Source organism: Danio aesculapii, chromosome 15 (assembly GCF_903798145.1).
Source record: "Danio aesculapii chromosome 15, fDanAes4.1, whole genome shotgun sequence".
NCBI lineage: Eukaryota > Metazoa > Chordata > Actinopteri > Cypriniformes > Danionidae > Danio > Danio aesculapii.
This window is the reverse complement of record NC_079449.1, coordinates 311,733-326,261: the sequence shown is the minus strand read 5'-3', so window position 1 is coordinate 326,261 and position 14,529 is coordinate 311,733. Positions and strand designations below refer to the sequence as shown.

Here is a 14,529-nt window from a genome sequence, read left to right as displayed (position 1 = left end):
AACAGGTCAATTACTGTAGTTTTTGTGTTACCATAGCGACTGTAAAACCATCACAACAGATCAATTACTGTAGTTGTTGTGTTACCATAGCGACTAGAACCACCACAACATATCAATTACTCTGGCTGTTTTGTTACCATAGCAACTGTAGAATCACCACAGATCAATTACTGTAGTTCTTTTGTTACTATAGCGACTGTAGAACCAACACAACAGATTGATTGCTGTAGTTGTTGTGTTACCATAGAAACTGTAGAACCACAACAGAACGATTACTGCAGTTGTTGTGTTACCATAGCAACTGTGTAATCACCACAACAGGTCAAATACTGTAGTTGTTGTGTTACCATAGCGACTGTAGAACCACCACAACAGATCAATTACTGTAGTTGTTGTTACCATAGCAACCGTGGAATCACCACAACAGGTCAAATACTGTAGTTGTTGTGTTACCATAGCGACTGTAGAACCACCACAACAGATCAATTACTGTAGTTGTTGTTACCATAGCAACCATGGAATCACCACAACAGATCAATATTATAGTCGTTGTGTTACCGTAGCAACTGTAGGATCACCACAACAGATTGATTTAAGCACTTTACTGTAGTGTGGTTGAAAAACAGCAGTTTACTATAAATGATTAGAATTGTCTTATATGTGAAAACTGTATATAAACCTAAATAAAAAGAAACTATAATTATTTGAGCATTTTGTTCCTTTGTGGAAAACTGCAGTTTCATCCATTTTTATGAACGCATTCTGGGTCAAAATGAGTTGACTAAGGGTCCAGTGTAAGATTAAAGAGTAAATGATGAATAAAATGTTAAATAAATAAATAAATAAATAAATAAAGTCATTTCATTGAGCTCATGCACGTGCAGAAAAAAGAAACGTTTAAAAAAGTCTGTAAAATGGCTTTTATTACACAACATCATAATGCAAAAACCCCAATCGGTACAAAAATAGAAAAGCAATAAGTAGACAAGGATCTGTTAGTGTTTTAAAGAGTGAAAGTAACAGCCGAATCTCCAACTAGTTTAACAGATTAGACAGATAAACCGTTCACACAGGTCCCCAGTCTGAGTTCAGGACTACAGGATAACATCACGCCCTTATGAAGAGAAAATGCTGTTAGGACGAATGAGCCCATCGGCCTCCTGAAACTCCTCATCGCAGACTAGCGGAGCTCCGCCTCTCACGGCAGCCCCGCCCACATCCTCAGGCCATGCCTTTTCCTCCTGATGACATCACCTCCTCACGTCTGCATGTGCGTCGACAGATCAATCCTGTAACACAGCGAATGTTCTGCAGATCAATAGTGATGATATTTTCAAAGTGTTGAAAAACTCTTGCGAAGTGACGGCATTTCCATTTACCATTGTTTTGTGATTTAATTTGTCAAGAATTTATAAAAAGTCATTGCGAATGACACCTATAGTGATATTTTTAAAGTGTCGATAAAAATACTCTGGCGAAATGACGACATTCGATTGTTTTGTGATTAAATATGCCAGAAATTCGTAAAAGGGCATTCCAAAAAATCCTTGCAAATGAGATCAAGTTTACTCATATCACACTCAATGCTCTATTATTTTATTCCACATACTGAGACTACACAAGCTTTACTCAGATTAAACGAGGCATTTGTACAACCCGATAATAAAAATTCCTATAAAGACCAAATGAACAAAAATTAAGAATAAATTCTGTACCTCATTATTAAACAGGGGCGTAGCAACCGGGGGGATGGGGGACTTTTAGAGACAGCCCATTTAGAAACAGGTGATTAATAATTATATAAACATATGAGCTCATACCGTCCCCCCACTTTTAAAATGTCCACTACGCCCTGTTATTAAAATATAACGTTAGTGCCACATCCATGCAGAAGAATGCGCAAGTAGTCTGACCATGCTCAAAAGTAAAGTTAGCTATAGCTATACAGTGGGTACACAAAGTATTCAGACCTCCTTAAATTTTTCACTCTCTGTTATATTGCAGCCATTTGCTAAAATTCATGTTCATTTTTTCCTCAATGTTCATACCATATAAACAGAAAAAAACACACAAAGGTTGACATTTATGCAGATTTATTAAAAAAAGAAAGACTAGAATATCAAATACAGGGATATCCTGGATGAAAACCTTCTCCAGAGTGCTCAGGACCTCAGACTGGGCCAAAGCTTTACCTTCCAACAAGACAATGACCCTAAACACACAGCTAAAATAATGAAGAAGTGGCTTCACAACAACCTTGTGACGTTTGTTGAATGGCCCAGCCACAGCCCTGACCTAAACCCAATTAAGCATTTCTGGAGAGACCTAAAAATGGCTGTCCACCAATGTTTAACATCTAACCTGACAGAACTGGAGATGATCGGCAAGGAGGAATGGAGGATCTCCATATACAGGAGTGGAAAACTTGATGCATCTTCCCCAAAAAGACTCACGGCTGTATTAGATCGAGAGGTGTTTCTGCTACATACTGAGGAAAGTCTCTGAATACTGAGGAGCAGGTGATATTTCAGCCTTTCTTTTTTTAATAAATCTGCAAAAAGTAAACAATTCTGTGTTGTTCTGTCAACATGGGCTGCTGTGTGTGCATTAATGAGGGAAACAATACACCTAAATGATATTAGTAGATGAATGCAATTTTGAGAAGGTCTGAATACTTTCCGGCCAGCACGGTGGGGCAGTGGGTAGCACAATTGCCTCACAGCAAGAAAGTTGCGGGGTCAAGCCCCAGCCGGGTCAGTGTGGAGTTTGCATGTTTATTTTAATAAATCATTATCCAGAAGGTTAATACAGTTTTATTTCTTCATAAGATATTTTAATGTCTTCTACTGCTGTCAAACAATTAATCCAAAAGAAAAATCATATTGACAAAATATATTTGTGCATACTGTGTATATCTTAGTATATATAAATATATGCATGACTATACTCAATAAATTATTTATAAAACACATTAGATATTAATAAAAATCAATTGTATATTTTTGTATTTTATCTACAGTATGTGTGTATTTACACATGATACATCAATATACACAGTACACATGTGTATCTTACGTAAACACAAACTTTTATCTTATCTAATTCCTTCATCATTGTTTTACAGTAATTCTGTTTGTTTGCATTTCTCTCAACAAAATTGGATTTTATTCTGGCGGTTCATTCTGTGGCGACCCCTGATTAATAAAGGGACTGAGCTGAAAAGAAAGTTATATGATGATGAAAATTGGATTTTGGAATCATATATTGAACACAAAAATGCACAAATTTATTGTCATAATTTTAAAACTGCGCCACAAGAAAATCAAGCAAACCAATGACTTAATATATAGAGATAAAGCTACACATTAACAGTGTAATAGCAGCATGAACTCTTTGTAATGCTCAAAACACATTTATTGCATTGCTAAGCAAAGCATTAATATTCTATATCTATATATATATAGACTTATATTCAGTTTCTATATACTGTATAAATACAGCTCATATGCTTGACTGTGAGCAGAATATATTAGTTTCCATCATCAAGATCATCATTTATTTTATGCAAAAACCAAACCAAAATGAAGTCCCATGCAGTTTCACAAAAATATCCTGTCTCTAATCAGAACAACCCTCTCACATGTGCGCAAACACTTCATGATGCATGCTAGAAACTGACGGACCTCCATTAGTGCACACAAACACCAGACCACAGCAAAGACACATCACTATAACATTAATTAGAGCTAAAACCAGACTAATCAGAGCAAGGAGAGAAATGAGGCTGACCTGCTCAGCACGTAGAGGAACTGATCTGGATCATCTGCAAACCCCCTGCACACACAACCAGATCACAACACAGATATTACACACACATGCTAATAACAGATCTCTGCTTCTAAACCTGTCAGCTATCAACAATATTTCTCAAACGATAGACTTTCAGCGCCACTCTGCCATAAGAAAACTGATTATACTGCTAAATGCTTCAAAATAAAGGGTGGCACGGTGGCGCAGTGGTTCAAGGTCGCTGGTTCGAGTCCCAGCTGGGTCAGTGTGTGTTTCTGTGTGGAGTTTGCATGTTCTCCCCGTGTTGGCATGGGTTTCCTCCAGGTGCTTCGGTTTCCCCCACAGTCCAAACACATGCGCTATAGGGGAATTGATCAACTAAACTGGCCGTAGTGTATGAGTGAGTGTGTGTGTGTGTGTGTGTGTATGTGTGTGAATGAGTGTGTGTGGGTGTTTCCCAATACTGAAAAGGCATCCACTGTGAAAAACATATGCAGGAATAGTCGGTGGTTCATTCCACTGTGGCGACCTCTGAAATAGAAACTAAGCCGAAGGAAAATGAAAGAATACATTTATTTAAAGGGACAGTTCACACAAAATACTTTGAAAAATGTTGTAACCATTGACTACCATAGTCAATAGTGACAGTTTCTAACATTCTACAAAACATCTTCTTTTGTGTTCAACAGATAAAGGAAAGTCATGAATAAACTCACTTGAGGGAGAGTAAAGAGTGAACTGCCCCTTTAAGAAATATACATATGTAAAAGAGGGCGTGGTCTAGTTAGTTTCTGGGCGTGTTTGCCTCAGACGTCAGCATGGTTTGTGGCTCGGTGCAGCAGTAAATGTGTTGATCTGTGGCTTAATTATGGGATGTTGAAGGCCTCACCCTGAGCCCCAGTGATAGAAGACCCGGTCCTGATAGTACAGACACAGAAAGAGCCACACGCTGATGGTCTCCAGCCAGAAGATGACGAAAAGAAACCACACCGAGGACAGAAGCAGCTCACACACCATCCTGAGGAGAACACTACATTATTACACATTACAACACATCTGCTTAAAGGAGACCTGTTATCCTCTTATTATGATGTGAAATGAGTCTCTGCTGTCTCGTGTGTGTGTGTGTGTGTGTTTGAGCTGAGAATAGCACAATCCTAATTGTGGCGTTTTGGTGACTGTCGCTTTAAATTCAAATGAGATTCAGAAAAGGGCGGAGCTACAGACGACTGTGTGATGTAAAACAGCAGTGTGTGTGTTGTCAGCGCTGGTCATGTGTGCTTCAGTGTGAATGTGTGCTTCAGTCTTCTGTCAGTCTATGTCGCTCCTGTCTCTGTTCATCTAAAACTCCACATCTATAATCCTCTTAGTCTATGCTGACATTATCTTCAGCAGCTCAAACACTCTAATGGCTAATGGACAGACGGCTGCTTCTCACTCAGGGCTGCTGTTTATGCTAATGAGATGGAGAGATGGCACTAGTGGGCGGGGCTTTCCCCCTCTGATGACACGTACAAAGAGAGAATGTCAATCAAAGTGTTTCCTTTATTACAAATTCATCTTTACCATCAGATGCTGGAGATATTCACACACTGCTGACACACACACACGCACGCACGCACGCACGCACACACATTTTATATTTAACCATTTAAAGTCCTCATGAAGCGGAAGTTGCTGAGACTTTTATTTTAGTTTGATGATGTATTTCCAGCTGAAACTGAATATTGAGTAGGGGGCGGGGTTTATATTTGAGCTCCTCCTCTAACATTGCACTCTTAACAAAATAACAGATGAAGGGGCGTGGCTAAGCATATGTCGCCCAATCAAGAGTCATCAGAGAAGGACTGCTGTTCCAGATGAGCAGATTTTGATAACAGGGAATAATAGTTCAATTTAAAGGGCACCTATTTCACACCTTTTATGAGATGTAAGATCAGCCTTTGGTGTCTCTAGAATGTGTCTGTAAAGCTCTAAATACATATCAGCTCATTTATTATAGCCTCCAGAATCTGCCCATTTTGCTGTCTGGGTACAGTGTAGCTCTTTTTGTAGGCTGTGGCTTTAAATGCAAATGAACTGCTTCTCCCCGCCCACTGCTCATCTGCTTCTCCTGCATTACATCAGATAAACAGCAGTCAGTGACAGAGACAGACCAGGATGAAGCTGAAATACAGCTCACTAGTCAGAAATACCAATTAAGGTTATATGATGTGTTTGTAGTGGAGTTTATTCAAGCCAGAAATGATGGGTTACACTCAAATGCCCTTTGCAGTACACACACACACACACACACACACACACACACACACGCACGCACGCACGCACGCACACACACGCACACACACGCACACACACGCACACACACACGCACACACACGCACACACACACACACACACACACACACATATATATATTCATGTTTACTGACACCATGCGGCTGTGGTGATTATAGCGGTGAAGAATTACAGTGATTTTACTGTCTTTATAGACCCTTTTCACATTTCTGGGTTTCTCAATAGCGGAAGTCGTCATAGTTGGGAAACTTAGAGCGCAGTGAATAGGAGAGTATAACAAATCATTTATTTACTAACTTATTTGCGTAAATAATAAAGGGAAAAACTCTACGATGATGTTATAAAGATGTTCAGAAAAGCAAAAAAAATTGTGTGAGACTTGTAGTAATAATAAAAATATTAATAATAATAATAATACATTTAATAATACATTTTATTTGTAATGTGCTTTTCTCAAGCTCAAAACGCATACAAGGCAAAAAACAATAACAATAAAAAGAGTTTGTTTTTTGTCATTTGAAGCGAAGATTATATAATGCGCGCAGAAATCCACTGATTTTTAGCCCATCATTGAGTCTGTGTATTCACTTGTGTCAATGTGTGTACATTTATATTTATTCAGTTTTTAAATTCATTTCACTAATATTATTGTAATATAATAATAATAATATTAAAATGTTCATATGATTTATTTACAGGACAGTGTGTACAGTAATATTCTGTCTTTTAGTAGAGATATTATATGAGAGACTTGCTTTGTTTACCAATTAAGTGGATCTAATTGGATTTGCATTTTAAACATTAAATAAAAGAATTAAAATGTATTATTCATTATTTAATATATGACGTTTTTAGTTATGATACTCCTAAAATCATTCTGAAAATATGGTTTTTACTAAATTCTCCGCAGAAATAGCAAAAAATGTCTGCAGATTCTGTCTGGCCCTACTCATACGTTTATTTAAAAATCTAAATATTAAAAACTTTCAAGGATTTAAGTTGCTGATGAGTGTTAAACGCGTCATAACAGGCTTGTGAAAAGGGTCCATTACAAACACACACTGTTTTAAAAACATTTTAAACTTATAATATTCATTGTTGAGCTGCAGCTGATGACAGAGAGCTGAACAGATGTTTTAATCTTAGTGTCTTTGCACAAAATGTTCTGTGGACACGTGTGTACATGTTATTACGGAGACATGGTGACTGTCAATCAGTTCGGTGGGTGGGGAAACTGCACTCCCACATTGTGGTGGGCCTCAGAATCACTGTGGTTTGGGTCCTATTTTAACATCAGGAAATTTAAAAAAAGATAGTTGTCTGCCCAATCCCAATTTTACTCCTTATTTAGCTATCTATAATCCATAATAATAACTCCTGTACAGCAGTCCCACAACATTCTGGGGTACAAAACAGAATTGGGCCATTGTGTTTCTGTCACTCCAATATGACTGTGGACACACTGTCCTTGCACATGGTTCTGTCCAAACACAATGATTTTAATATCATAGGAGCCCTTTAAACCTAACAATGTGCGCTAAACACATTTGGCTGTTAACAGAAATTTATGATGAATAGAGTTTGCATCAAAAATGTATAATAATTGTGCCCTTTATTATGAAAATCAACACACACACACACACACACACATACATACATACATACATATATATGCCATTTAATTAGAAAAGTGGCAATTTCATTTATTTAATACATGAAAACAAAAATTGTACTTTAACATATAAAGTGGCAGTAAACAGGTTTTGTTGAGCCTATTTAGCTCATTCAGAGCTCAAATGACTATGACTATTAAATTATTACTTAGAAATACTTTAGGGTTATATATATATTATTGTTATTTTCTTTCTCATATGGAGTTGAGCCTAAGCCCCCTAAATGAAAATCCTGAAATCGCCCCTGGCACTATTTTAATGGAAAAACAGTTAATAAAAATAGAATATATATAATAGCAGAACAAAAACATATTGTTTTATTATTTTTTCATAAAGTTTTTACAACTTTCCTTCGTTAAATGTGACCTTTCTCTTCACCAACAATCCCAAAACTACCGTTAACAGAGTCTTACCTCAATAATACTGCACTAAATCAAAACCTGTCCCACTTGAATGTCTACATCTCTGTTTTAAACGCTTTGAATTGAACAAGCCTTTCCTTCCCTGTCATATTCTATTAGGAATATCATCATCATCTTCATCAATAATCGATCGATCAGTTGTTTGTGTTTACACACTGACCTGTCCGCGCGTCGAGTGAATCCTAAATCAGTTAGTAAATCATCTGAATCGGTACCAATCGAGTCTTGGAGTCGAACACTGCTGTGAAGATCGATCAAATCGATCGATTAACTTGATAAACACATTTAATGCTGAAGGAACGCAGTTTACATTTAATCTGATCACGCTGAAGATCTTCTTCCGGGCATGCGCACTTGAATCTCCGGATAAAAGTCCTCATGAGCGACTCGCTTATGAAAGGATTAACTAATAACAGAACCCATAATATACAGCAAAACCACAGTGTAAATGTAAAAACAGATGTATTATATTAATCAACACGACTTTAAAAGTTTAACGATAAATAATAGTATTATTTTGACAAAAACAATTTAACAAATCCGCCGGAAATGCCTCCGCAATGTGCCGGAAGTGAAGTCATCGCTACTGTAAGCCAGGGTGGGTGTGAGTTAGCTCGAGTTAAAGCGACTTTTTCCGATTAAAGTTCAGTTATTAAAGAATACATCATTTATTAAAGCCATAATTACGGCTCTGAAGTGACGCCACGTCACCGGGAGCGAGCTGGCGCGTTTCCGGCGGTGCAGGTTCGTGTTTGTGACTAATATTCTCATTATTATGTTGATCATAATTACAGTGAGCAGTGTTTCTCTGTCATCATCAACACAGAGCTCATTACAGACAGCGAGCAATACACATACTGTATTACATATGATACAGGAGCGTGACAGTAACATGTGCACTTGTTTTCGCCGGGTTATTATAGTTTATATGTTATTAATAACCCAAAACCTTCACATGTGTCTCTGACAGTGTATTTAGAAATGATTATGTGAAGATTGATTAATTGTGTGTGTGTTTTTATTGATTACACAATGGTATTTTAGACTTACTCGACATGATTAAAGTATTTATTATTCAATTTATTTTAGGTTTAATGTTTTGTTTAGTAATATTTTTAGAGATTATTTGATTTATTCGCCGAGGTTGTGTAGTCTTTAGGCAAATGTTCTTCATCTTAATATTTATATTTCATATTTAATAGTTTTATTTAAAAGGTCAGTTCACACAAAACATTGTGAATGTTGTAAACTGGTTACCATTGACTGCTATGGTATTTGTTTTTCTTATTATGGAGGTCAAACTTTTATGGAGTTTCTTTGTTCTGTTTCTTTAAATTATCTCCATTTGTGTTCAACAGAACAAAGAAACTCCATAAAAGTTTGAAAACACTTGCGGGAGAGTAAATAGTGAGTAAACTTTAGTTTTTGAGTGAACTGACTCTTTAAAGGTGCCATATACTGCATTGGTTTAATAAGTTAAATCGTTCTCTGATATCTACATAGTAGGTGTATGGCTTTGGTAAGTTCAAACAATCCCCAGAAATGGTTTTATGTGCTCATTTATTACCCAGTGAAATACCCCTACAACCAAAAGCTCCTTATTGACCATATTTGGAATGGTCATGAGTATTAATGAGCTCTCAGTGAGTGCTCTCTCTTAAATTCAATTCAATTCAATAATCGCTGTATTGGCATGACAAATGTTATGAATGTATTGCCAAAGCATTTATAAAGTTTACATTAAAAAATTAAAGAACATGCATATATAATGAAAAACACAGTAAATAGTAGTAGCATTCAATATATCATCTTATTATTCAACATATCATCTTATTCATATATATATATATATATATATATATATATATATATATATATATATATATATATATATATATATATATATCAATTAAAAATAATAATAGACCACAATAAACTGTACATTTAACAATCAACATGTTTGGATAAAACATTGAAGTTCTCAGTTCAGCATGTAGTGAGTGAGATATCTGACATAAACCGCCAGACAGAGTTTCCTATTTTACTCCTGAGTTGTGTTGTGGATATTAAAGGCTAAATTATAATTAAACCTGAAAAAAGAGACTGACAGAGATGTACGATGTTGTATTTTTAGGCTATAATGTCAAAGAAAACACAGCCAGGGATTAATATCAGTCTTGACGTTTAATAAAGTGTATTTCTGTTCTTTCACTTCAGAAAAATGGCAGTAGGAGCTGAGTGATTCAACACTATTATCAAATTTATACTAACTGCACACTAATACTCAGCTGTCTGTGTTTGTTGATTTATTAGAAACATACATGGCAAACTTCATAATAAACATGAAAAGTTAATAAAATATGCAGTTGAACACACATCATGCCTCTTTGAGGTGGAGCTGAATAACTGTATAATCCGTATATCCAGCATTTTACATCCTGATACGCATGTAAACTAATAGCTCACGAAGTCATTGCATAGTAACGCATAGAAAACTATCTTGATAATAATTTTGACCACAAAAAAATGTAAAACTTATTTTATATTTGCCGAAATAAAACAATTAAGACTTTCTCCAGAAGAAAAAATATTATCAGACATACTGTGAAAATTTCCTTGCTCTGTTAAACATCATTCGGGAAATATTTAAAAAAGAAAACAAATCTAATGAGGGCTAATAATTCTGACTTCAGCTGTATATTCCAACATCTGATCTGACGACAGAGAGAATGTTTTTCTCCCACACTTGATCCGCCTCTGATAGAAGTATAACAGCTTTAACACTTAAAACGGTATTGACACCCATTTTCCCACTGAGATGTACCAGTTGTAAACAGAAGTTCTAAGCATCCTACTAGAAGACGCTAGTCACCATGTTACACTCCACACCCTTAGAAAAAGGTCTATAGAATGTGACCGAAAATACGGTAAAGTCTAGATAGGATACGCAGCCGGCCGGAAGTACGATATGCACAACAATATAGCAGCACTTTTATGATACTGTATAACAATAATTAATATTCTAACAGTACTGTGACGGTTGGGTTTAGGGTTAGGGTGGCGGTATACATTAATAAAATACAGTAAGTGGGAAATTTAATAAATAATATAAATAATTTTCGTTTGCTTCTGGCCGCAACCGTTTCTGATCTAGCAACAGCCCTAAAATACATGCAAATCCTGAAGGCGTGGCCTGTGAGCAACGCAACAGTCTGCTTTGTGTTCTGATTGGCCACCAGTTTTTTACACTCATGTAATTTACATGAGAACGAGGAAACAGTGGTGTCTGATGCTCACAGTGTCTTCATTTCCATATACTGATCTCTCATTAATCCACTATGCCTAGGTATACACAGATTTACTTTATGAGCACCTTCGACTAATAAACGAGTTTGCTGCCTAAGAAGTGCACACTAAATTAATGATCAGTGTGTGTTTGATTTACTCACCTGTGCATGAGCTTCTCACTCAGTTTGGTCTGTATTTATCTTCATCAGGATGATGATCATTGGCTGGACTGAGTGAGCGTGGTCTGAAGCCTCATCATGTCTCTGCCGGAGGACACAGGGGATCGTGGGAAGGAGCGGGAGCGCGGCGCGCGGCCCAAAGTGCGGCAGAGTCGCTCTGAGGAGAGGCGAGATGGAGGACGGAGAAAACCTGGTCGAGGGAAGAAGAAGAGCCACCCGTCCCAGGATCTGCGCCCTCTGAGTGATGGGTTCGAGTATGGAGATCTGCTGAGCGGGGATCTGCTGTCCGGCGAGGGGGGCAGCTCTATCCCAGCCAGCTTCCAGCAGACCCCCGCTGACCCCAGACCCCAGCACCGGGCGCACGCTCCGACAGAAGATCCAGGACGCAGTGGGACAGTGCTTCCCCATCAAAACACACAGCATGAGTCCTGCGCCGGCCCCGTCACGCAGGAAGATCCACCTCAGCGAGCTCATGCTGGACCGCTGCCCCTTCCCCGCCGGCTCCGACCTGGCCCAGAAGTGGTACTTGATAAAGCAGCACACCGCGCCGTTGGAGTGTGTGAACACACCAGTACTGGAGTGTGTGAGTGCACCGCTCGAGTGTGTGAGTGCACCTCTGGATTGTGTGAGCACGCCGGTGCTGGAGTGTGTGAGCGCGCCGGTGCTAGAGTGTGTGAGCGCGCCACTGGAGGATGAGGAGGACCGGCTACGTGAGCGGCGCAGGATTAGCATTGAGCAGGGCGTGGAGCCGCCGCCGAACGCTCAGATACACACCTTCGAGGTCACCGCACAAATAAACCCTCTGTACAAACTGGGCCCCAAACTAGCGCACGGTATGAATGAGCTAGCGGGAGACGAGCGCGCTACGCTACACCAGCTGCTCCTGCAGACCTGTCTGGACACGCTGGACGAAGTGGCGGCGTCTGCCCCCGTTTCTGCCTCCGCTGTTCCGGACGTGGAGATCTGCACTGCGGCTCCGTCCGTCATCCAATCAGAGAGTCCCAAAACACAGGATTACCAGCACCGCGTTCACACACAGATCGACTATATCCACTGCCTCGTTCCTGACTTGCTTGAGATCACGAATCTGTCGTGCTACTGGGGCGTGATGGACCGCTACGAGGCCGAGACTCTTCTGGAGGGGAAACCCGAGGGCACGTTCCTGCTGCGCGACTCTGCCCAGGAGGATTATCTGTTCTCGGTGAGCTTCCGCAGGTACGGCCGGTCTCTTCACGCGCGCATCGAGCAGTGGAACCATAACTTCAGCTTCGACGTGCACGACCCCAGCGTGTTCCACGCGCCCACCGTCACCGGCCTGCTGGAGCACTACAAGGACCCGAACTCCTGCATGTTCTTCGAGCCGCTGCTGTCGAACCCGATCCACCGCACGCAGCCGTTCAGCCTCCAGCGCATCTGCCGCGCCGTCATCAGCAGCCGCAGCTCGTACGACGGGATCGGGACGCTACCGCTGCCCGCCACGCTCAAGGAGCACCTGAAGGAGTACCACTACAAGCAGCGGGTGCGCATCCGCAGACTGGACACCTGGTGGGAGTGACGGCGCTCAGGGCCAGAGCACCAGTGCCTTTACATCAGATCACAGCACACCGTCACCACTGCAGTTTAATAATAACCCTCCTGTCCATCAGAACACAGCACACCATCACCACTCAAGCAGAATAATCCTCCTGGAGATCCGCCTTCTGCAGAGTTCAGCTCCAACACACCTGCAGGTGCTGTCTCGGTCCTGATTACCTGCTTCAGGTGTGTTTGATCAGGGTTGGAGCTGAACTCTGCTGGACAGTGGATCTCCCTGCTGCTCTATTGTGAGTTTCTTGAGTGTGTTGAGCAAAAAAAGAAGATATTTTGAAGAATGCTGGGAATAAACTGACAGTACTGTAGCAGTCAGTGAGTACCGGTGTGCTTCTCATCTGCAGAATCCTCTTCTTTAGTGTTCAACAGTACAAAGAAACTCTAAATGAAGGAAGAATAAACGATGACCGAAAGCTTATCTTTGGGTCAGCTGTTCCTTTAATAGTTACTCTCCCTCAAGTGTTTCTAAACCTTTAGGAGTTTCTGTTGGACACAAAACAAGATGTTGACATATTGACAAAGGCAAGGGGGTTCTGGAGTTTTTCTGGAAAGCCCCGTTCACACATCCATTCCAGCGTACCAGTAAATTCTGACATCATTAATCAGAAATGAGCTCTAAATAGCTGCGCTTGTGTTTGTGAACACATGAAGGGGTTAGACTTGTGCTGATGGTTTTACTTCTATTAAACTTTAGCTTATCATCAGCTGCATTTGACCCAGAGACCGACCAAAATACTATAAGGAAGAAGTCACTAGCATCTGAAGGCAGCTGTAAACAGCTTTGTTTACTCATTTGACAGCATTACAAACTCTGTGGATGGGAAGAATAGTAATGTTAGTAAACAAATGAACTAATGGACCATTATTCTAAAGCAGGGGTGCCTAAACTCGATCCTGGAGGACCGGTGTCCTGCATATTTCAGGTCCAACCCCAATTCTCTAGGTATACTAGAGTCTTCCAGGCAGGTGTGTTGAAGGAAGATGGAGCTGGCCCTCCAGGACTGAGTTTGGACACCAATGATCTAAAGTGTTTCCAAACCTCTTCTTTCGTGTTCAACAGAGGCTCCAACAGGTTTCAGAACTGAACGGTGGATAAATATTAGCGTTTGGCTGAGCGTTCCCTTTACATGCTCTGTGTTTGGTGTGATTAGAGGATGATCAGATGCTGGTCTTCATTGCGGTGATGCTCTCCAGTGTTTCTGAGCTCTTCTGCAGGTAGATGTAGTCGCTGCATGCAGATCTGATACTCTCCACATGCATGTTTGCTCATTTAAGACATGGTTAAAGCGG

General features: G+C 39.8%; 1 protein-coding gene and 1 long non-coding RNA gene across 2 annotated transcripts; one reads left to right on the top strand and one right to left on the bottom strand.

Annotated features, from left to right (window-relative positions):
- Positions 1-906: 906 nt before the first annotated feature.
- LOC130242453 (uncharacterized) lies at positions 907-8,536 on the bottom strand. The gene is made up of 4 exons (XR_008838978.1): positions 8,343-8,536; positions 4,679-4,807; positions 3,790-3,834; positions 907-1,289 (listed from the first exon to the last, which is right to left on the bottom strand). It is a non-coding gene; the product is annotated as an uncharacterized LOC130242453 (long non-coding RNA).
- A 222-nt stretch (positions 8,537-8,758) lies between these two features.
- Positions 8,759-13,657, top strand: socs9 (suppressor of cytokine signaling 9). Its single transcript, XM_056473659.1, is given in 3 exon segments — positions 8,759-8,926; positions 11,680-11,969; positions 11,971-13,657. Coding segments are annotated over 2 exon segments (1,476 nt in total). The 5' UTR covers positions 8,759-8,926; positions 11,680-11,727; the 3' UTR covers positions 13,205-13,657.
- The last annotated feature ends 872 nt before the right edge of the window (positions 13,658-14,529 follow it).